The sequence below is a fragment of the Marmota monax genome, unplaced genomic scaffold, assembly GCF_021218885.2.
Source record: "Marmota monax isolate L192 unplaced genomic scaffold, Marmota_monax_Labrador192_F-V1.1 WCK01_AAM20220418_F8-fsc00118, whole genome shotgun sequence".
NCBI lineage: Eukaryota > Metazoa > Chordata > Mammalia > Rodentia > Sciuridae > Marmota > Marmota monax.
The window spans coordinates 7325677-7349279 of NW_026695231.1; the positions used below are offsets into that span (position 1 = coordinate 7325677).

At 35.6% G+C, this 23603-nt stretch overlaps 1 protein-coding gene across 2 annotated transcripts in view; it reads right to left on the reverse strand.

The window, feature by feature from the left end:
- Rab3gap2 (RAB3 GTPase activating non-catalytic protein subunit 2) overlaps positions 1 to 18382 on the reverse strand; it is a 107344-nt gene extending 88962 nt beyond the window's left edge. For both annotated transcript variants that reach the window (XM_046438386.2, XM_046438385.1), the window contains exon 1: positions 18147 to 18382. In XM_046438386.2, coding sequence (XP_046294342.1) covers positions 18147 to 18261 — 115 coding nt within the window. In that variant the 5' untranslated portion in view covers positions 18262 to 18382. The remainder of the gene's footprint in view (positions 1 to 18146) is intronic.
- Between the last annotated feature and the right edge of the window lie 5221 nt (positions 18383 to 23603).

Sequence of the window (23603 nt, forward strand, 5' to 3'; positions counted from 1 at the left end):
AGTTGGACACATACCTTTATTTTATTTTATTTATTTTTATGTGGTGCTGAGGATTGAACTCAGGGCCTCGAACATGCTAGGTGAGTGCTCTACCACTGAGCCACAACCCCCAGCCCAGAACAGTGTTTCTTAACTGATATCTGATCAAGGTTATAGTAACCAAAGCAATATTTTAAAATAAATTTGAGAACTATGCACTGATTAGGTTAACTATTACTGTAAGAACCTGAGGTCTACAAATTCCTTGTAATCATGAAGAAACAAAAATAACTTCCTTAAATTATTATCAATTACTATAAAAAAAAGTTTAAGATAGTTTATCATGATTATCTCTTAGAAGAATAAAGAGATCAATATCTCCTGTAGTCCAGGGTAATCTGAAAGTCCTAAAACCTGGTATAATTTAAGAGGTAAATCAATATAACAAAGTGTATTATAGAATAAGGACACCAGGTCAAGCAACTTCTTTTGGATGGTCTGAGTCCAGTGTAAAGAGTCCATCCAACCCAACACCACTAATCACCATATAACATAGCCATTGGCAATTACCCAGTTTGCTCAATGAGCTATGATGGCAGTCATTTCAAATGCTAGACTACAAATTATAAGGTAATTTTAATTGTTTTTTCCTATTTATTAAATAAGTAGCAATCACTCTATCTCCAAAAGGCAGTTCTTTAAATGATACTTTCTTCAACTGCCTTTGTATGCCATTCATTTTATTGAAGTCCAGTGCAACAAAAATTAATCCAGATATTAAGGCAATGGCATTCACATTCATTGCCTTCATAAGAACAGAATTACAGTTTCTCCTGCAGATCTCAACCTACAGGTAGCTGGGAAACCTCTGCAAAGAAGAAATTAAAATAATGAGTTAGGGATGACTGAAGGTTTAGAGATGGTTCCACTCTTAGGGGTTGTTTAAAGAGGTCTGTGTCTAGGAATCTATATTAACCAACTTTCCCCAACTCACAAAAATCTGAGCCAGATGGCACATGGATCACACTCTAAGGAATATTAGTTTTAAGGACAAAGTACCAGTCTAATCTGATCCTAAATATCTTTTATTCTTTGCCTACTATCACCCTTTTCTCTATTCTTTCACTCTAGGTGGACTGTCACTCACTGGTGGGCAGTTTTCAAAAGTGATGTCTAAAAAAAGTATTTTTTATAAGTAGTTTTTAGGTGTAAATGAATCTTTATTTATTCATTTATTTATATGTTAAACTAAGAATCAAACCCAGTGCCTCACACATGCTAGGCAAACACTGCACCACTGAGCCACAACCCCAGTCCACAAAAAGAAATTTAATGTGAGCCACACATTCAGCTTGAAATTAACCAGTAATCACTAAAAAAAAAAAAAAAAAAAAAGAAAGAAAGAAAAAGAAAAAGAAACAGATAAAATAAATATATATATTACTTAACATAACCGGAATATCATCATTTTTATATATAAGCAATGTATATACTCATGAATCAATTAACTCATTCATGAGATAGTTTAAAATTCTTTTTTCATATTCAATCTTGGAAATCCAACACATATTTTACACTTAGAATACATCTGGATTTGTTCCAGCTACATTCCAAATGCTCGATCCTATGTAACTACGATATAAGACAGCACAGGTCTAGGACAAAAAGTAGGTCTCTGATATCAGGTTGCTTGGATTGGATGTTCAGTTTTATCTCTACAAAGTTAAATGACCTTAACTTCTTACTGCTTCAGCTTCCTCTTTAGCAAAATGAACTTAATGACTATCTACCTCAGAGAGTTGTTATAGTTAAAAAATGCAAAGCAAAATTAAGAACAGAGATATCCGTAAATGTTATAATTATCATTCTTCAAATATAACACTCTCATTCTTCCTCTCTACATATTTGCCTATTCTATAGGCCAACCAAATGCCTCTACCTCTCCAAATCCAACTTCTCAGATTAATCCTTCATGAAGTTTTCTTGTGTCTACTATGATCTTTCCTTCTTGTGAAAGTACAGCATTTGATTGTTTCTTATTTAGTATCTAATATCTGCTCAATAAATAGTCTTTGAATACAACATTGTTACCCAAATGCTTTCCTGTAATCATGATAGTTCCATAAAAGCAAATGGAACTAAATTAATATTTATAAATATTAATGAACAAATCACTTGTTGATTCTAAACCTCTTCCACTTCAACGGAAATGTAAAACAATAAAACTTTTTAAAACAATTTTACATACACACACACGAGTTTATAACCAGGATCAAAACCATCTTTTTTGATCAACTTTTCTATGTAATGTTATTATAATATTGACAATTCTATTCCATTCTATTTTAATTAGTGAGACAAAACAATTATAAAGCACCAATTCCTAGATTTAGTTTTTAATAAGAAATAATAAAGAAAATACAGTATTTTCATTCTAATTTAAGTCTAAGTGGCAGAATTTGATTATGTAAAGATTCTTTGGAAATCTACTTCAGAGAAGATGGCTTGATAAGGATTAAAGGATCTTTACACTTCATACAGAGGCCACACATACACAATGTATATCTAAACATTTCAAAACAAAATTTGCATCATTACTAAATGATCACACTTCAACAATGGAAAACCAATATGCTAACTCCAGTATGATGTGATTTTTAACAACCTAATTTTTGTTAGAGCTAGAAAAAATAATTACAAAGGCCATGGGATTCCTATATAAACACCATACCATAAAATAAAGGAGGAGAAGAAAGAGAAGATGACATTATTTTTAAGTCATGTCTGTACTCTATTATGTAAATATTCTTTTGCCAATGGTGAATAAAGCTGCTTATACTAAAAACAACTCAAAAATAACAAATATTGCCTATAGGGGAAATCTAAAAATAGATTAGACTGCTCTCAGGTCCCATATTTTTCATACTATGATTCACATCCAGATGCTGCTCCTGAAGCAGTCAGTCATTTAAAAATATTACATCAAGATGGCATTCCAGCTATAAGCAAAATGTTTCAAATGTTCATGTTTTAACTGGGCTTTCTCACTTCATCTTCTATACAAACTATTGATAAAATGGCATCTCTGGGCACGCAAGACACTACCTGCTTAGTTTTGAAATCATGCCCCCCACCTCCCGCAACAGGGCTTTCCTGAAGAATGAGTTTCCTTATTTATTTATAAAAATTTATTCTTTTCACTTATTCTTAGCCATTTTTCCCCCTTAAAATTCACAGAAAAATCAAGGATTTCACTGAGGATTCAATTTGAGTCATTCAAGAAGTCTGCCTGCTTAAGATGTTTTTTTCTACCTCAGTTGCTGAAATTATCCTTCACTCTTGTCTCACACCATGTCTTGAGTCATAACTTCTGTATCATGAAGAGAAATAAATAGGAACAAGAGGAAGTTATAAATAATAGTGACAAAAGTAACTGCTTCCTCACTGGTCATTAACCCGGCTTTTTAATCTTTAATTTTTTTATTTTTTTTTTTAAATATCCATCACTTAGTAGAGGATAGGAAGGGCAGCAGAATACAACAGACACTAGTATGGCAGTATGTAAAAAAGTGGATGTGGAACCGATGTGAATCTGCAATATGTATACGGGGTAAAAATGGGAGTTCATAATCTGCTTGAATCAAATGTATGAAATATGATATGTCAAGAGCTTTGTAATGTTTTGAACAACTAATAATAAAAAAGTTATAAAAAAATAAAATAAAAAATAAATAAATATCCATCACTGAACAGGACGATTTTTAATTGTCTAGACTAATTGGTAACAAAGTCCTTGTTCTTACCCTTATCAGGATAAATGTTTTGCTTGAAAGAATAAAACCAATGACTTTAAAATGTATACTGTAACCACTATTTCCCTCTGGAGAGAATTGTTTTCCCTAAAAATATTAAATTATACTAGCATAAAAACCGTTCCAACTTGGGCTGGGGTTGTAGCTCAGTGGAAGAGTGCTTGCCTAGCATGTGTGAGGTACTGGGTTCAATTCTTAGCATCACATATAAATAAAGTAAAGGTCCATCAACAACTAAAAAATATTTTTTAAAAAACTGTTCCATCTCTCACTTAATAAATGAAACCTTTGAACCATAGTGAAAACATTTAATTTCGATCATTAAAAAAAATTTGTAGATGTCTTATTTAGGGGTATTTCCAATGAATAAATTACTTATTCTACTAACAAAAGCTCAAATAAGAAATTCAACTTCTGCTTTCCACAACTCTATTTAATTCCCCAAATACATTATTCTAATATGTTTCTGAATACTCTGTCCCCATCAATTGAGTGAGTTTTTCATTTTAATAAGAACCTGAAGCTAGACAGGAAATTGAATTCTAAAAGTGGACAATTAATTTTACTGTATTTGTATGAGTATGTCAAGATCAAAAACTAAATGAGAAACTGAAACCATTAAATGTTAGGAAAAGGAAAATGATTTAATTTCCATGGTCTAATAAAAGATCTTTTAGCACAAAAGCAAATTCACTTCTGTTCCTGAGTCAAGAAAAAAAACAAAAGTAATATACATGTTTCCAAAAAAGTAAGAATCTCCAGAACCTATGGCTTATAAATAGAAAATTCTGAGTAATTCAAATTTTATTTAGTTCTTCTTGTCTACCATATGGAAAGCAGCACCCAGCAATAATAGGTAAATAAGAACAACAACAACAACAACAAAAATACAAATAAAAGGTTGGTCAGAATTACTAGCTTTTATTTATATACAGAGAATGGAAAACAGGAAAAACTTTTTCATTCCTGAGCACATAAAAATATGCAGCAATCTCAAGTAAGGAGGTGCCAGGTGCGATGGCACATGCCTGTAATCCCAGCAGCTCAGAAGGCTGAGGAAGGTGGATTATGAGTTCAAAACAGGTCTCAGCAACTTTTTATCTCAGGATAAACAATGAGAAAAGGACTGGGGGGTGTAGCTCAGAATTTGAATGCCCCTGGGTTTAATCCCTGGTACCAAAACAAACCAAAAAAAAACACTAAAGAAAGAAAGTTATCCCATTTCCCCTTTTTAAAAAATCCCTCTTTAATACACACACACACACACACACACACGTTTGTACACACACACATATATTTTAGTTGTAGATGGACACAATATCTTTATTTTATTTATTTATTTTTATGTGGTGCTGAGGATCGAACCCAGTTCCTCACATGCTAGGCAAGCGCTCTTCTTCTGAGCAACAACCCCAGCCTGGTTATCCCATTTTCAATAAGCAGGGGTACATTTCTTTCAAACCATCATGATTAAATCAGACTACGTCTTTTCAATTCCAGGATTCCAATGATTCCGTTCTCAAATGACTTCTCATACCATAAAAAAGTATATCCTGACAGTCAATTCATACAAAGACAGAGCTGAAAATTAATCTTAAAATAGAAATACAGCACATCCTTCTTGGCCTCAGGTAAGACTGCTCTAAAAAGTTCATGAAAATAAACATGCTCCCTTTGCCCAAAAAAAAAAAAAAAAAAACTAAGAAATATTTAGACCCTCTTTTATAAAAACAAATACTCCCCCTACCATCACATCTATAGACCTAAAGAAATGCCTTTTTTTTTAAATTTGATTCAGTCTTAGATCACTGAATCTTATTTACTCAGGTTTTATTCCACAGAAATCCAAATACATAGAATCTGTGGCCTGCAGAAGGCGAGGCAAGATCTTAAAAAATTTCATAGGTTTTATTCTATTTGTTTTTCAAAGGAAGTCAATGACTAAAGGGAAATAATATTTAATGTATATTAAAAAGAACTTACATATCTTATATAATTTTATTACAGTCTCTCATTTAGATATTATTGATTTTTTTTAATATTCAAAGCAACAGAAAAAAAGGTAGGCCTGTCTAATAAGGTGAAGGAGGGTGGGCCATTATGAAACATGAGTTTCATAAATATTTCTTAGTTTTTTGGGGGCAAAGGGAGCATGTTTATTTTTATGAACTTTTTAGAGCAGTCTTACCTGAGGCCAAGAAGGATGTGCTATAAAAATGTCTATAAAATTGCTAACTAAAGCTAATTTCTGCATATTTCAAGGAAGCCAATTCTACATCTTCTTTGCTTAACCCTAATATTCAACTACTTTCCCTGTGAGAAAGCTAATTTCTTTCATTATATTTAAATTAAATCCTTCCTATACCAGTCTCATCTTTTTTTGTTTTGCAGTGTGGTGTACATGCTAGGAAAGCACACTACTACTAACTACTTCCCCAGCACCCAAACTAGCCTAAGCTTGCTATTTACAGTTTTGTTTTTGTTTTAAGTACACATTGAGAAAGCATGATAATTTTAACAATAGCACATAGAACCTGAAACATTTTGGATCTGTAATAAAGAAAAAAATGAAGACAGCATATTTATCATTGTGTTTCATTTGAGTTAGCATTTCTAAAATAAGGACATACATCCAGCTCAGGCACAATTCAATATACAATACGCATTCATTCATTAAGTTCCCACTACACACCAGCTGTGTACCACTGCTGAAGATACAATGAACATATTTCTTATTCCCTGGTCTAAAATGGTTCCCAATTTAGTGCAGAATATAGAGATAACAGGCAAATACAACACAAGCCCAATATTATCAAAAACTGCAAACTAGTGTGAAAAGTTAGTCACATATTCTAGAATACAGGGATTCCGTGCACTTAATATAGATGTAGGTCATTATTTTGCATGACTCCTTATTATTTTGCTATATCAACTAGCATAATTACTTTAATCAACCATCTAGTAGCAGGTATTGTTTCCAACTTCTTTGAAATTACAAGTACCTTCTTATAACATTATACTGTATACTGATTTTTTTTAAACTTTAAAAACTATTTTCAATGTGCTAAATAGTTCTAAGAACTATTATCTTAAAAATGAGTAAAGAAAAGATGAATTCAGATATAAATCAAAAATTTACCTTTCCAAAAAATATTTCTGAAAGTTTTCTGGGAGCAATCTCAATACTATACATTAGAAATGCAAGTACTTAAATGACATAATCAAATATCTATGTGTGACATTTAATTATGTCACACATCATGTGATATTAATTTAAAGACAAAAATCTTCCAAATCCCAGTGATATGTTAGCTTAGAAATATTCTTGCTTTATTCATTTCCATACTTCAGGAAAATATGAAATATAAAGCTATACACAAAATACCAATGTCCCTTATAACAAATAGTGTTTTCTTATGTCCAAAGAATATTCACAAAATTGATTACTGGCCCCCTAAAAAGCAAACCTTTACATAACATCCAAAAAGCAGAAACACATACACTTTCTAAAACAGCAAAAAAACAATCAGCAACAAAAAGTAAAAAACAGTCATGAAATTCATTTGGAAAAATAAGAGGCCCAGAATAGCCAAAGCAATCCTCAGTAAGAAAAGTGAAGCAGGAGGTATCACAATACCGGAACCTAATTTATACTACAGAGCTATAGTAACAAAAATGGCATGGTATTGGCACAAAAATAGAATTAAAGAATAATGGAACAAAAGACACAGAGACATATCCACATAAATACAGTTATCTCATACTAGACAAAGGGGCCATAAACATACATTGGTGAAAAGATAGCTTCTTCAACAAATGGTGCTGGGTGAACTGGAAACCCATAAGTAGTAGATACAAATTGAACCCCTATATCTCACCCTGCCCAAAATTCAACTCAAAGTGGATCAAGGACCTCAGCATTAGACCAGAGACCCTGGGCATATTAGAAAAAAAAGTAGGTCCAACTCTCCTTCATAACAGTTCAGGGACCTACTTCTTCAGTAAGACTCCTAAAGCACAAGAAGTAAAATCAAGAATCAATAAATGTGATAGCATTCAACTAAAAAGCTTCTTCACAGCAAAGGGAACAAGTACATAAACAGAGTCTCTACCAAAAAGCTTTACCACCTGTATCTCAGAGCATTAATCTCCAGGATATATAAAGAACTCAAAAAAATTAACACCAAAAACCCAAATAAGCCAATCAATAAATTGGCAAAAAACTGAACAGATACTTCACAGAAAAAATATGAATGGTCAACAAATATATGAAAAAAATATTCAACATCTCTAGCAATTAGAGAAATGCAAATCAAAACTACACCGAGATTTCATTTCACTCAAGTCAGAATGGCAATTATCAAAAACATAAGGAGCAATAAATGCTGGCGAGAATGTGAAAAAGAGGTTCACTCATACATTGCTGGTGTAATTGCAAACTGGCACAACCATTCTGGAAAGCAGTATAGAAATTCCTTAGAAAACCTGGAATGGAGCCACCATTTGATCCAGTTATCCCACTCCTCAGCTTATACCCAAAGGACTCAAAATCAGCATACTACAGTGATGCAGCCACATCAATGTTTATAGCAGCTGAATTCACGATAGCCAAGCTTTGGAACCAACCTAGGTGCCCTTCAACAGATGAATGGATAAAGAAAATGTGGTATGTATACACAATAGAATATTTCTCAGCTATAAAAAAAATGAAATTATGGCATTTGCTAGTAAATGGAGAACTGGAAAATATCATGCTAGGTAAATTAGCCAGTCCCCAAAAAACTAAAGGTCTAATGTTCTCTCTGATGTAACAAGGGAGGGTAGGGAAGGGAAATATAGAAGTTCATTGGATTAGACAAAGGGGATTAAAGGGAAGAGAGGGGGAATGGGAATAGGAAAGACAGTAGAATGAATTGGACTAACTTTGCTTTGCTCACATACGAATATATGACCAGTATAACTCCACATCACGTTTAACCACAGAATGGGATCAAAATTGTAATGGATTGCACCCCATGAATGTATAATATGTCAAAAAACACCCTACCATCATGTATATCTAAAAACAATTTACAAAGAGCTATTAGAAAATTTTAGAATTATTCTTCTATAACTTTTAGACCAAAAAAATGAAAATAAAAAAAGAAATTAATCACAATTTTTGAAACAAGAGACTTGATTAAAAAGAACCAAATATAAATATACAGATATCAGAATTTACCTCATACCAAGTAAAGAACTATTTGTGCGCTGGGGATGGAACCCACAGCTGGGTGTACACTAGGCAAATGATTTACCACTGAGCTATAGCCCCAGACCAATATATCAAAATAACAAATTTTAGAATAAACTTAAAGAGATCTTACTCATAACAATAAATTTAATAAAGTACCTAATCACTCAGATATATTAAAGAAAGGTGCAAGATTTATATGAAAGGCAAAAAATATTGCTAAAGGACACAAGAGGTATAAATAAAAATACCCAAATATTTGGGCCGGGGTTGTGGCTCAGTGGTTACAGTGCCTGGGGCACTGGGTTCACAAACAAACCCATGGAAACAAATTCCCATCAAAATCTCAGTATAAATTCAGTTTTATTTTATTTTAGAACTTAATAAATTAGGGGATTGGATGTATAGCTCCACAGTGGGGTAATTGCCAAGAACACGTAAGGCCCTGAGATAATAGATCCCCAGAAAAAAACTTAATAAATTAATTCTAAAGTTCACTTGGAAGACAAATATGTAAGAATATATCCCTAGGACACTTTTGAAATTAAGAGAAGTTTGAAAGGGACTGTCCCTAATATGTTACTAGGATAGGAACTGGCAAATACATCAATAGAATAGAAGCAAGTCCAAAAAAATGGAAGCGACCATTTCTGAGAAGTTAATAAATAGTAATGGTAGCAAAAGCAAAATTTGACAAATGGGATTATATCAAACTAAAAAGCTGACATTAGTAGGGAGACGATGAATTATTTAATAAATTATGTGAAAACAACTGCATATCCATTTAAAATAAAATAAGGATAGGATTCTACCTCAGCTCTCACACTTTCACAACACACACACACACACACACACATAAAAATCTAACATCTAAGTTTAGGATTGGAACGCTCCTTCAAAGGATATGAAACAGAAGCCAACAAGCAAAGACTGAGATATGATTATATAAAGTCTTAACCCTGTCCCATTAATAAAGTCAAGACAAATGATAGACTAATATTTGCAAAATATAAGCATAGCATTAGTTTTTATAAAACAATAGAAAAAGTCCTATACAAATGCCATATATGAAAATCACTCCAAATGGATCAAATATTTAAATGAAAGATCGGCAACAATGAAACTACTAGAAGAAAACAGAAAATACTTTAGGACATTGATCTGGGCAAAGATTTTCTTGAATATCACACCAAAAGCACTGGCAACAAAAGCAAAAATGGACAAATGGAATTACATCAAACTAAAAAGCTTCTGCACAGCAAAGAAAACAATCAACAGAGTGAACAATCTAGAATGGGAGATAATATTTGCTAACTATTCATCCAGTAAGATATTAATATTTAAGAATATGTAAGGCTATTTGAGGTGGCGCAATCCTATAATCCCAGTGGCTTGGGAGGCTGAGACAGGAGGCTCACAAGTTCAAAGCCAGCCTCAGCAAAAGTGAGGCACTAATTAATTCATTAAGACCCTGTCTCTATATAAAATACAACATAGAGCTGGGGATGTGGCTCAGTAGTTGAGTGCCCCTGAGTCCAATCCCCAGTACCTAAAAAAAGAATATGTAAGAACTCTAACACTGAAGTAATACTAAAATCTGATTTAAAAATAGGCAAATGACCCGAATAGTTACTTCTCAAAAGAACATTTATAAATAGCCAAGAAATATATGAAAAAAATGCTCAACACCACCAAGCTCAGGGAAATGCAAATCATAAACCCAATGAGATACCATCTTGCTCCAGTTAGGATAGCTATTATCAAAAAGACAAAAAAATAACAAATGCTGGCAAGGAATGAGAAAGGGCAGTTCTCATATACTGTTGATGGTAATGTAAATTCGAAAGGCCATTTCAGAAAACACAGAACAGAGATTAGTCACTGATGTATGAATGGATAAAGAAAATATGGTTAATATACACAGCGGAGTATTATTCAGTCACAGGAAATGAGATTTTCTTATTTTTAGCAACACAGATGGAACTGGAGGACATTATGATAAATAAGTTAGTCAACAAAAAGACAAAAACCGACATGCCCTCACTTACATATGAAAGCTAAGAAATTACTCTCATTGAAGAGAGTAGGATAGTGGTTATCAAAGGCTAAGAAGGTTGTAAAGGAAGAAGGGATGGGAAGAGAATGATTAATGGGTACAGAAGAATAGTTGGATAAGAGGATAACTTGTAATGTTCTATAGCACAGCAGGAAAACATGGTTGACGTCAATTAATTGTAAACAACAATTTCTAGTAGAGGAAATTATTCGTGTTCCCAACATAAAGAAATGATAGATGTCTGAGCTAATGGTTATACCAATTACCCTTACCTGATCATTATGTATTATATTCATGTCTTAAAATATCACATCATATGTGTACAATTATCACATGTGAATGAAAAGTTAAAATATCTTAAAAAGAATAGAAAATGTCAGCCAGGCACAATGGCACATGCCTGAAATCCCAGCAACTCAGGAAGGCTGAGACAAGAGCATTGCAACTTCGAGACCAGTCTCAGCAACTTTGTGAGACCCTGTCTACACACACACACAAACACACCTAAAAAAAAAAAAAGGGCAGGGATAAGTGCCTAAGGGTTCAATCCCTGATACCAAAAAAAAAAAATCCATTGAACATTTAGTAAAAGCTATAAAGAACTAGTTTTCCAAGTAAGCGCTACTTGGTTTACAAACATCTAAAATACTCAACTTTACTTTATTTTAAAAAATACAACTTAAAGCAATGATATAACATTTCCATTCATCAGAACAGCAAAGTAAAACAAAAAACTGTTAATAATGATGACAAATACACATGACACTTTTTTTTTTAACCATGGGATAGAAACGAATTTGAAAACCTAATTTTAGAGTAATTTGGCAGCTGTGACTAACATGTACACAAAATATGCCTGTAATCCCAGCTACCAGTGAGGCTAAGGCAGGAGGTTGCTAATTTAAGGTCAGTCTGGGAAACTTAGTGAGACCCTGTCTCAAAAAATAAAAAGAGCCGGGGATATAGCTCAGTGGTACCCTGCCCCCCTGTATGCAAAAAAAAAAAAAAAAAAAAAAAAAACTTAATGAATGTTCTTAGAGAAAAATATTGGAAATATCTTTACTGTTCATTGATCAAGGAAGCCTGCTGGAGTCTTCATTAGAATACTATGTAACCCTTAGGAAAAAAGGATATAGAGAGTTATAATATAGAGAGGATGGAAAAATAATACTACATTATTAAGAAAACAAAAAAAGTGTTGTGGCTCAGTGGTAGAGAGCTTGCCTAGCATGTGCAAGGCCCTGGGTTTGATCCTCAGCACCACATAAAAATAAATAAGTAAAATAAAGGTATTGTGTCCAACTACAACTAAAAAATAAATTTAAAAAAGGCTGCAGATACACACAAGATAAAAATTGGATAACATGAAATTAAAAATAAAATTCCCAAGCAATATGTGTGTATTGACTGACTGATCAAGCAGAGAGAGTCTGGAAGGATTCTAAGGCGGCCATTTTCATAGAACTTTCTATAATTAAGGAAGTATTTCATATCTGAGCTGCCCAATATGGTAGCCACTAGCCACATGTGGCTACTGAACACTTGGAATGTAGGCAGTATACTAAGAAATTGAATTGTTTTTAGTTTCTATTAATTTAACACAAATTTATATTAATTTAATAGAAACTAAAGGGTATCATATTATATAGCACAGGTGGCTAGCAGGTACCATATTGCAGAGCACAGCACTGAAGTTTTAATATCTGAAAGGTGGGATAGGTGGTGGCTTTCATGTCTGATTTTAAATACTTTTAGAAGAAGGCAAAGTGATAATGGGTAATGTCTACTCTTGACCTGATGAAATTCTGTCTTCTGGAGGGAATTTATACATGGGGTCTAGATTCATACGAAGAAAAATGATCTATGTTCAGAGTACATTTCTGGTCTCCTTTGTGAAAGAGAAATTTGGGTATGGCAGACATCTAGCTTGCCCAGACCCTGAGTTCACTCCCCAGTAACACACGTGTGCACGCACACACACACAAAGATTGGTCATCACTGAGCCCACAGAAGAATAATCTTCAAACTTTTTGATCATAAATACCCCCCAAAGAGTGTTTACTTCAGTTTTGATACTGGATATTGAACCAGGGGTGTTGTACCACCAAGTTATACCCTAGCCCTTTTTTATTTTATTTTTTTTGAGACAGGATATCACTAGGTTGCTGAGGTCAATTTGTGATCCTCCTGCCTCATTCTCCTGAATGATGAGAATTATAAGTGTGGGTCATCATGCCTAGCCTCCAAAAAAGTTTTTTTTTTCTTTAATATTTTTTAGTTGCCAATGGAGTTTTAACTTTGTTTATTTATATGTGGTGCTGAGGATGGAATCCAGGACCTCACACATGTCAGGCAAGTGCTCTACCACTGAGCCACAACCCCAGCCCCCCAAAAAGTTTTTAAGTAATTACTTGTACAAAAGAGGTAATTTCTGCTATATTGCAAATGTGCACATTTTAAAATAAAAGCATTACCTTTTAAAATTTATTCACTGGGTTCTAAATCTATATGAAAATGATACCCACCAACATAATTTAAGAAATATGATATTCTCAACAGTTTTTATAAGTTCTTTTTCCCCTTGAATTCTTATTTGTGTTCTACTTCTTCCAACAGAGTATTTTAATGTAATATAGATTTTTATCAGTCCAAAACTTTCTTTGAAAGAAGGGATACAAATTGAAAAAAGCTTTTTGTGATTATATTTCTAAATATTGAAATTTTCTAATAATTATTAGGAGCAGATAACTGAGGAAAACAGCATAAATGTATTACACATTTTGATAATTATTAAACACATAAAGTAAAAATCATTTGAAAATTTGTTCTGTGGAGTATCTTACTATAAATAGTAAGATTAGGAATGTGTGAGAGATGAACCTTTCTTAAGTAGAAGGCAGGGTGAGAAAGTAGGCACTTTTATAGGTACATGGGGAAAAGAATTCACTTAAAACCATTTATTCCCAAGGTAACCCCTGGAAAATTTCCATGTAATCCAGAGGTACTTTTATTTCCATCTGAAGACAGCTACTGAGTGAAATCTCAACTCCTCCAAGGATGTCTTCAGTTTTAGTTCTTACTGTACAGACCCTCCCTCCACCATTTATTATCAGCAGTTTTCTGAACACCATGCTATATCACATCCCTTGCCTGATCATTTTTTCTCCTCTTGAAGGGCATCAATTAAGCTATTAATAATGCAAATATCATCTCTTATATGAAGACTTTCCTGGGTTTCCTGTATAGAATGAACCAACACTCTTTCATTCTTCCCCATCATGTGCCAATCACAGTATAACACCTCTAACTGTTCTGTTCTTTTTCCAATATTTATCTCCTTTCATTAGCTGAAAACTCCTTGAGAGATCCACTTTATTTACTTTTAGACTTATTTTGTGCTTAGTACATAGTAAGTAGTCAGTAAATATTAGTAGAATGAGAAATTAAAGAACACTCAGGTTTCAGCTTCCTTGAAATTCCTATTTGTTTTCAGATTACTTCTTAGTATGATCTCTAACTGAAGAAATTTTTTAACTTCATAAAATTTCACTGTACTAAAATTTTAGGTTCAGGTTTTCTTAATGAAAGCTCTTTACAAAAACTGACACTTTATAAAAATGGACAGAGATGATTACAGAATTCCATTGCCCTAGCATTTCAAGAATTCCAAGTAAACTATCTAAAAACAAGTTATTTTTTCTGATTTTTATTTGTAAATTAGAGCATTATTTTTACATAGGTTAAAATATAGGTTTTACAAAGGTGCTCATTGGTTCAGAAGTTCTTTATTTATTCTGTATGAATTGATGATAGCCACAATACTTACCTAAACCTAAGAATTTGATTTAAAAGGGTAATGAATTAAATTAGTTGTAAACCTGTACACATAGTAAAATTTAATCTAGATGTTAGGGTATGATTACAACCTCAACTGGCTGGACTGAATTCATATCCTGTATCTACTCTTCACTGTGTAATTTGGACAGGTATTTAAACTGTATGAGACTGTGTTCCAGCGTTTATAATTATGCCATACAACAGTATAGCCATTAGCCCCATTTGTCTATTTAAATTAATTAAAATTAAGAAAAGTTGAAAATTCAGTTCCATGGTTGTACTGGCCACATTTCAAGGGCTCAAAATCCATAAGTGGCTAGAGGTCACTATTCTGGATAGTGATGAAAATAAACAGGATATGACTGAGAATAACAAACAGGAGCAAGAGGTTGTTTTGAGTAATGCTTTAGATCAGGTGGTCAGAAAATGTTGCCATCAGGACCTGATATTTAAATTGGGATTTGAGTGACAAGATGCAACTAGCAGACAAAGATCTGCAAAGAGCATTCAGGACACAGTAAACAACAAGGACAAAGGCCTCAAGCACAAATGAGTTTAGCTTGTTTAACAACAAAGGGTGTCTGAAGTATAAGATACAAAGGGAGAGGAGTGTGAAGTCCAAGAAGTGGCAGGAGGGAGAGCCTTAAGGGCCCATAAGCCAGGTAAGAACTGTAGATTTTATGTTAAATGAAATCAAAAGCCATAGAGGGTTATAAAGAGGGGAATGCTGCAATCTAAACTATGTCTTAAAAGCTCTTATTACTGTTGTAAAGCAATCAGAAGAAGCCAAGAACGGAATTGGGAAGATCTGTTAGAAGACAGGTACCATGACTCAGGTTGAGAAAAAACGGAGGCCTGCGACAGGGGGGCCACAGTGGATTAGAAATGTGTTCCTTTTCTCTACATGCCTTGTCTATAACCCTGTATCAATTATCCCTCACAACCAAATCGAACAGTCTACTTCAGTTTTAACTCAACATCTTGTAAATATGCTATCTGACAGTACTATTCCACTGAAACTCTCCTAAGGTCCCTGTTATCTTCATTTTCTCAAAACCATTGAGCGTTTTTTCTTTTTGATACTAGGGATTTACCACTGAGCTACATCCCTGGTTCTTTTTTTTTTTTTTTTTTTTTTTGAGATAGGGTCTCACTAAGTTGCTGAGGCTGGCCTCAAGTTTGTGATCTTCCTGCTTCAATCTCTGAGATCAGAGGTGTGTGCCACCATGCCCAGCAGTGCTTTTCTATTCTTATCTGACCTCTGCTATGTTTGCAAACTGCTGAGTACTATTCACCTGCATCAAATTCTCTTTCCTCAGCTTCTGGAGCATTACTGTCACCTGTTTTTCCTCTTTGCTACACCTTCTCGGTAACTTCTGACTCTTAAATATTCCTCTAAGGTTATATCTTTAGTACTCAGTTTATTTCACAATATACATAATCCTTGAGACTAAATTAACATTTCTGCTAGTAACACTCAAATTAAAATGCCTTCATTCTCTTTTACATACCCCTACACCTGCCCAAGTCAAAGGCATCCTAAAATCCCTCTGACCAACTACAATCCCTATTGTCAAACACTCATGAGGTCCTGCAGATTCCACCTCCTTCATCCTATTATATCCTTCCTCTCAAATTCTGTCAAGGCTTAGTTTAAGCTCACATGACTTCTTGCTTGCATTACCGGAACAACCTCCCAACTTCTTCTCTCTCCTCCATACTGCTGCCAGAGCACATTACAGGTATTCAACAGGATATGCTGATTACATTAAGTACAAATCTGACCATGTAATTTCTACACTTAGTCTTTCACAAGCATCTAATAACTTTCCCAAGTCTTCTTCATGATTTAGCTTATCAGTATGACAGCTTCATTCCTCCCATTCTTCCTCACACATCCTCCTCTACATCCATTCTTCCTCTCACATCCTCCTCTACATCCATCCATTCAGCTTTTCTTAATTATCTAAACAGCATGCCATTTCAGTCCTCCTTCCTCTGCACATGTTATTACTACCTCTTATTCCTTCACATACTACTTCAAAGATAGGTTTAAGTATCACCACTTCAAGGGAGTGTCTCATATTCTCAAACACTCTGTATGGGAGCTACTTGTATTTCCCAATAAACCATAAGCTTCTAGAAGTCAGAAACCACCAATCTTAATTGGTTTATAGCACCCATGATTGGCACAGAGTAAATATTCATTTATATATACTTCTGATTTGCTACCTTCTAAATTTTGAAAATGGAGAGTATTTTTAGTGGACCTTATATTATCATTCCAGTATAGCACAAACTGACAACACGTGCTTAGCAACGTGCTTTCTAAAGGAAAGGCAAAACTAAACAAACAAAAATCAATAGACACAGAACGCATCCTTTCAAAAGGAGAAATGTAGGAAATTCTGAGGAACTATATAGTATCTAATAACCAAGCCTTGGGATTTCATACTGCATGGGGAAGGGCTTATTAACACTGTTTGATGATAATAACAGATGCAAAGCTTCTCGCCTCAATAAAGGAAATTAGCTTTTCTTGGCCATGTCACTGTAATTTTAGTTCTCGGTGTGGACTCTCGCTCGCTTCCTAACAAGTTATTTTTTTTTATTTTCAAGAAGTTTACTCACCAACCTTATGAGTCTTTCACTTGTCAATCAGTCATTTATGGTCTCAATGTGAAGGAGAAAAGGGCGGAAGAAGAAGGAAGAGTGTGGGGGAAGATAAACACTTCTAGATGGGGACGTGGCAAAGGCCACAGTCCCAGGGATGGAGAAAAGTGGGCGTTGGCACCATACCAGGGTAGAGGGCTGACATGTGGCAAGAAATGGGGAGGACGCAATCACGGAGCAAGTAGTATGGAACAGGGGACACGGGGATGGAGGGAGGGAGAAATGGAAATCCTTGGAGAGAAAGCTAGAAATGGGAAGGAGGGGGTGGGGAAGCGGTGACAGGCAAAGGCGAGTGGAAACAAGACGCAATTTTTGGACAGAAAGCAGAGAGGCTGAGAAGAAAAGCCGGGAAGAAGGGAGACGAAAGCCGATGCTCGGGGCGGACCAGGCTTTCCGACAAGGCGGGCAAGGGGTCGTCCCAGCAGGAAGACCGGAGACGCCGGGAACTGGGGGCCCAGAGGGCACGGCAGGCGGCGTCGGGCGGGTACGGGACCCGCCCCCGACAAACAAGGGCCCCGGCGGCGGGGAAGAAAGCCGCGAAGCTAGGGGCACTTACTAGGATCCCTCCGTAAGGCGCCGGTGGGGGTCTCCTCCCGCAGGTGAGGAAAGAGGAAGTCCCGGGCGGCCTGGAGGTCCTGGAAGTAGCAGAACTGGACAATGGAGCAGGCCATGACTGCGGGGAACCCCGCTTGGGGACTCACCTTACCTCACCACGCCCTGCCTCGCTACCCCACCACGGCCACCGCCAAGCCCCAAAAACTCTAGCCACGCAGGAGGCGGGGAAAACAAACCGGAAGCTGTCAGCGCACTTGGAGCTGCCGCCCCAGAGCGCCGCGCATGCGCAGGACTGCCCAGGCGCTGGGGAAGGAGCGGCCCAAGCCACGTGACCAGAGGGGCAGCCGCGGAGTCGGACGTCGACGTGTACGCTGGGGGCAAAATTTCAGTGCCAGTTCTGCGCTGGCAAGTGAGCCCTTTCATTCATTCTGGCTTTTAGCCACAGTTGATTTAATTGGACTTTGCTTAGGCCTTTGAGCCATTCAGCCAGTAATAATGTTGGCCTATTATTGACATGATCGTGATATTTCACAGACAGTAAAATGTGCTTTAAGCTAGGAGCAGGTACGGGGAATAAAATAAGGCTATGTGCAGTATCGTATTTTGAAAAGATTGATTTTTCTTATGGAAATAAGCTCCGAGTCTGATTTTTAAATGTTCCTACTATAAATGCCCATAGTACTAGGCAAGCCCAATCTAGTACCGGTTATACTGTGTTATACTCTTAGTGTTTCCATCATCCATTCATCCATTCAACAAATATTTGTTAATCTTTTCTTTGCCATCTATGCTAGGCGCTGTTGGAACAAAAAAGAAATAAATACCTGTCCCTGTAAAGCTGAAATTGTAGCGATTGACGCAGACAGTAAGCAATTAATTACTGAACAATTTAACGGAAATTGTGAAAACGCTAGGAGGGAAAGAAGTACAAATTGCTAGAAGAGAACATTACAGGGAATCTGGCATCTCATTTAACTCCATTTTATATACACAGTATTTAGTATGGGACCTGGCACATAGTAAATGCTTAATAGATACTTGCTGAGGGAATAAAATGTGTACATAAATTAAATAGAATTCCTTTTTTTTTTTTTTTGTACTGGAGATTGAACCCAAGGGAGCTTTACCACTGAGCTAAATTCCTAGTTCCCCACCTCCCTTTTGAAACGATCTCACTCAATTGCTCCCGGCTGCCTTAAATTTGCAACCCTCCTGCCTCAGCTTCCTGAATAGCTGAGATTATAGGCATGCACCATGGTGCCTGGCCACAAAGCCCTTTGTTTTCTTTTTAATTTTTTTTCTTTTTTTGAGATAGGGTCTGGCCAAGTTGCTTAGGGCCTTGCTAAATTGTTGAGGTGGGCTTTAAAGTTGCACCTCCCAACTTGGAGTTGCTGGGATTACAGGGCTATGCAAGCGCTTTCTTTTCTAAAGTACTTTTCTACACATTGCCCAATTAGATAGTCATAAATACCATTTTGAAAGAGTGTATTATCCCAATTTTTTATTTATTATTATTATTATTATTATTATTATTGATGCTAGGGATCAAACCCAGGCCCTCAACTGTGCTAGACAGTGTTCTACTGCTGAGCTATACCTTCAGCTCCTTATCACAACTTTTTTTTCTTCTATTTTTGCATTGCTGAGGATCCAGCCTAGGGCTTCTCACATGCTAATTGGCAAGCACTCTACCACTGAGCCACAACTGGAGGCCCACTTATCCCAATTTTTTAAATAAAGAAATTTATCTAAGTGCTTCTGAGAAGAATGCTGAAGTCTGTTTATTTTTCTAAAGAGTAAAGAACTCTAGGCACTCCCAAAGGAAACCTAGCAAGGTCATTAACTTTTTGTGAAAGAAAATGAAACAGGAAAAGTGAAAGGCACATAGATGGGGTCCAGAGCATTCATTTCTGTCAGGCCTGATACACACTTAGTTCTAATATAACAACTATAATTGAGTGCCCGGGTTCTTTTCTTAGTCCATTAATCCCTGCTTCTCGAATAGAATGATGCTAACAAAATAGGATAGATGATTTCTATGTTGTCAGGTTAACAAGGATCAGTTCCTTATATATAATTGTCAGGGACCTATAATTCTTAAGCAAAACTTGTAGAAAAGGCAACTTCCAGTGGTCCCTTTTTCCATCTGAAAAAAATGCAATGCTTCTTTTGGTCATCATTCAATATAACAATCCAGTTCTGAAAAGATTATCTCCTTAAATCCAGCACCAACACCAAACTAAAAAAAAATTTAAATTTAGATTTGCAGCCTTATTGGACAAATAAAGAATATATGACACTTTGTGGAAGAATAAAGTGCCATTCCTTGAAAACCACTCAGATTACTATTCAGGTAAATGCATTTTATGGAAGTAACTGCCCTTGGTTGGTTCAGCTGGCCTTTGTTCTGTATATATATATATATATATATATATATATATATATATATATATATATATATATATATATATGCCTCATCTATCTCCTGTGTGGCAGTCATTGAATTTCATTACTGTGTTGGCTCAATTTCAATAGTGAAGTCCCTGACTTCCTTCCAGGTGGTGTTGAAAAGGTTTATTCATTGAATGTTTTTAAGAACTTTAGATAACCTTCACAGAAATTACAACACATTCGTGAACTGAACTCTTTCCCCAGAAAGTTATAAAGCTGCAGGAGGATGCCTTGGAGCTCTGCTGCCATGGTTTCTGTGGAGTGTGGAAAGATTGTGTCAGACAGTGAATATCACCAATCACACAGTCTTAAGAAAGCACAGGCCTTACATGTCCCAGCATAGAAAGCGTCTCTATGAGATATGAGCTCAGGACCTCAGAAAAGCACTTTGACCAAAATAATAACATGAAGTGTCCAAGTACTAATGTGAATTTCCCCTAGAATCTATTACTATAATTTGGTGGCTCTGAAGAGAAAGGTGTTTACTAAGGACAATTAGCAGCAGTTCCTTGAAAATCCTTAACAGCCAAAGAAGAAATCCTGAGGCCAAAGAAGTTGAGCTGCAGGATAGGTAGCAAATAGAATGAAACAGACATTATTATTACTGTGTATATATATGTGACTGCATGACCAATATGATTGTGCAACCTGTACACTCAGAAAAATGAGAAATTATATTCCATCTGATTCAAATGTATGATATGTCAAGGTCATTGTACTGTCATGTGTAACTAATTAAAACAAATAATAATAATTTTTAAAAAAAAGAAACCAAAAAGTAAAAATTCCAAAAAAAAAAAGTGACAGAAAGAACTTTAACCAGTCTCATGATCTTAGGGAATGCATGTCACTTTTTCAGGCCTTAGTTTTTTGGTCTTTAAAGTGAAGAGGCTGGAATTTAAGGTAATCCCAGGGTTATGTAGGTTGGGTAAGAGACTGGGAAGGGAAAGGACTGGAAGTTTTTAGTTGCTCAAAAGACACACCAGTAAGAGGCCTACGTCAGCAAAAGTGGATAGGAGGACACTGAGTGAAAGGAAGGAAAGCAGAGAAAGAGGTGGAGAGTTACAGAAGCATTACTGCATAGCTTTACCCAGGCTCATCTTTGAATTGATTGTGTGAGCAGAAGCAAGGGTTGTCTACAACTAGTTTATAGTCAACAAATATCTATAGACGGTTATTATACTATAGATGCTGCGGTGAACCCAGTGAGGCAGTAAGAACAAACTCTCCAGGGACTTGCTACCTGCAAACGACATACATACATATTTCTGACAAAGAAAGCAAAGTATGATAAGTACCATGGGTGCCTCTGGATGAAGGGCAGGGGGAGAAATAAATGAAAGATTAATTTTCATCATTAGGCTTGTTTCTTGGAAGAGGAATAATGGGGAATAGGTAGGGAAGGCAATAAAAGATTTGATTCTAGATTATAGAGAAACTAAAATTTCAAATAATATAATATTTATTTCCTCGTGTGCAAGGGGTAGCCAATTGAAACTTTTTCAAGAAGAGGTAACAAGATGTGGGATGACTGAAAGCAAAGAGACTACTCAAGATGTCATGACAACTTCTAAACAAGAGGTACTGACAACAGATCTGGAGGACAAATCAATGGAGTTTGGGTACATAATTAGATATAGATAGTGAAATGGGAAGATAAGAACCAGGATGATGTTAAAGTGCTCAGTCTAAAGAACTGAGGAGGTGATAATATCAAGTCAGAAACCCGAACAGAGAATACAAAAGAAGGAGAAGAGTTGGAAGCAAATAAGAAGGGGGTGAATTTGGTCTTGAATCTGAATTTGTTAAATCTGAAGTGCTTATGGAATAGCTAGTTTTAAGTGGGGGGAAAGTCATTTTCGATAAATAGAAGTTAGAAATCTGGAATTAGGCAGAGCTAGAAGATTCCTGTGGAAGTCATCCACACCAAGATTATACTGAAGGGAGAGGACGAAAGTGCCAGTGCACTCTACATGGGTGAGAGCAGGACTGGGCTGGAAGCAAGCTGGGAGGACTATTTACAAAAGCAAAGAAGAAAACGTTATGTGGTAGGATCATGCCCTAAAAGCCAAGGGAGGGAGAAGAAATGTTCATATACAGTTGAGTCTATTGTGTTGACTTCTATAAAGAATTTAAGGGGAATGAAATCTGAGAAGAGATGACAGCATTTGATGGGAAGCACTTTACGAGTGATTGTCCAGTTTGTACAACACCCAAATTCTGCTTCCTTGGCAGACAATGTATATCCTTTCTCCAGAAGTAGATTATTTTTTCTGATAGCCAGAGAGGCAATGGTAATCTTTTTCTTCAACTCTGACTAACTAAACATTTTAGAGAGGGAAAGAAAGTTTTATTTTTTCTGGCATTGACTGTGAAAAGAATTTCCTTCATGAAGCATTGTGTTTTATTTTCTTTTTGAATGCAAGAAAATAGAATTTCAGCATTTTCATGTATTTATATTGGATCAAAATATACTTTGTAAGAGCATATGGAAAAAACCTTAAATATAGCTAAGTAACAGATATAAGTGCGATAGTACTTAGGACTTGTCAGGTAAGTAAGTCACTATATTTTAAACAATAAGAAATGCCATTTGTGGAGAAACTCCTAGTTATCCATTATCCACTCCCCGCCCCTTTTTTTTAACCATGAGAACTCTTATATAACTGGGGCGGCTAGTGCTGAGATTTAAAAACAAACTTCATCTCCCAACCTCTCTCAACTCTGATTGTATTCATGTGACTAAGTTCATTGAGTCAGAGCACAAATAGCTAGAATTGTTGGAAGAGATTTCCAGGAAGTTTATTTAAAGAGAAACAGGAAGGTAAACTCTTGATCTTTCCTTCCCCTTTCTTGTTTTGCTGTAGTTTGGATCTGGAATGTCGCTCAAAGGCCCTTGTATTAAAGGCTTAGTTCACAGCTTGGAGCTATTTGAAAGTGATGAGAACATTTTGAGGTGAGACCTAGCGGATGTCTTAAATCATTGGTGCATGACCTTGATGGGGAT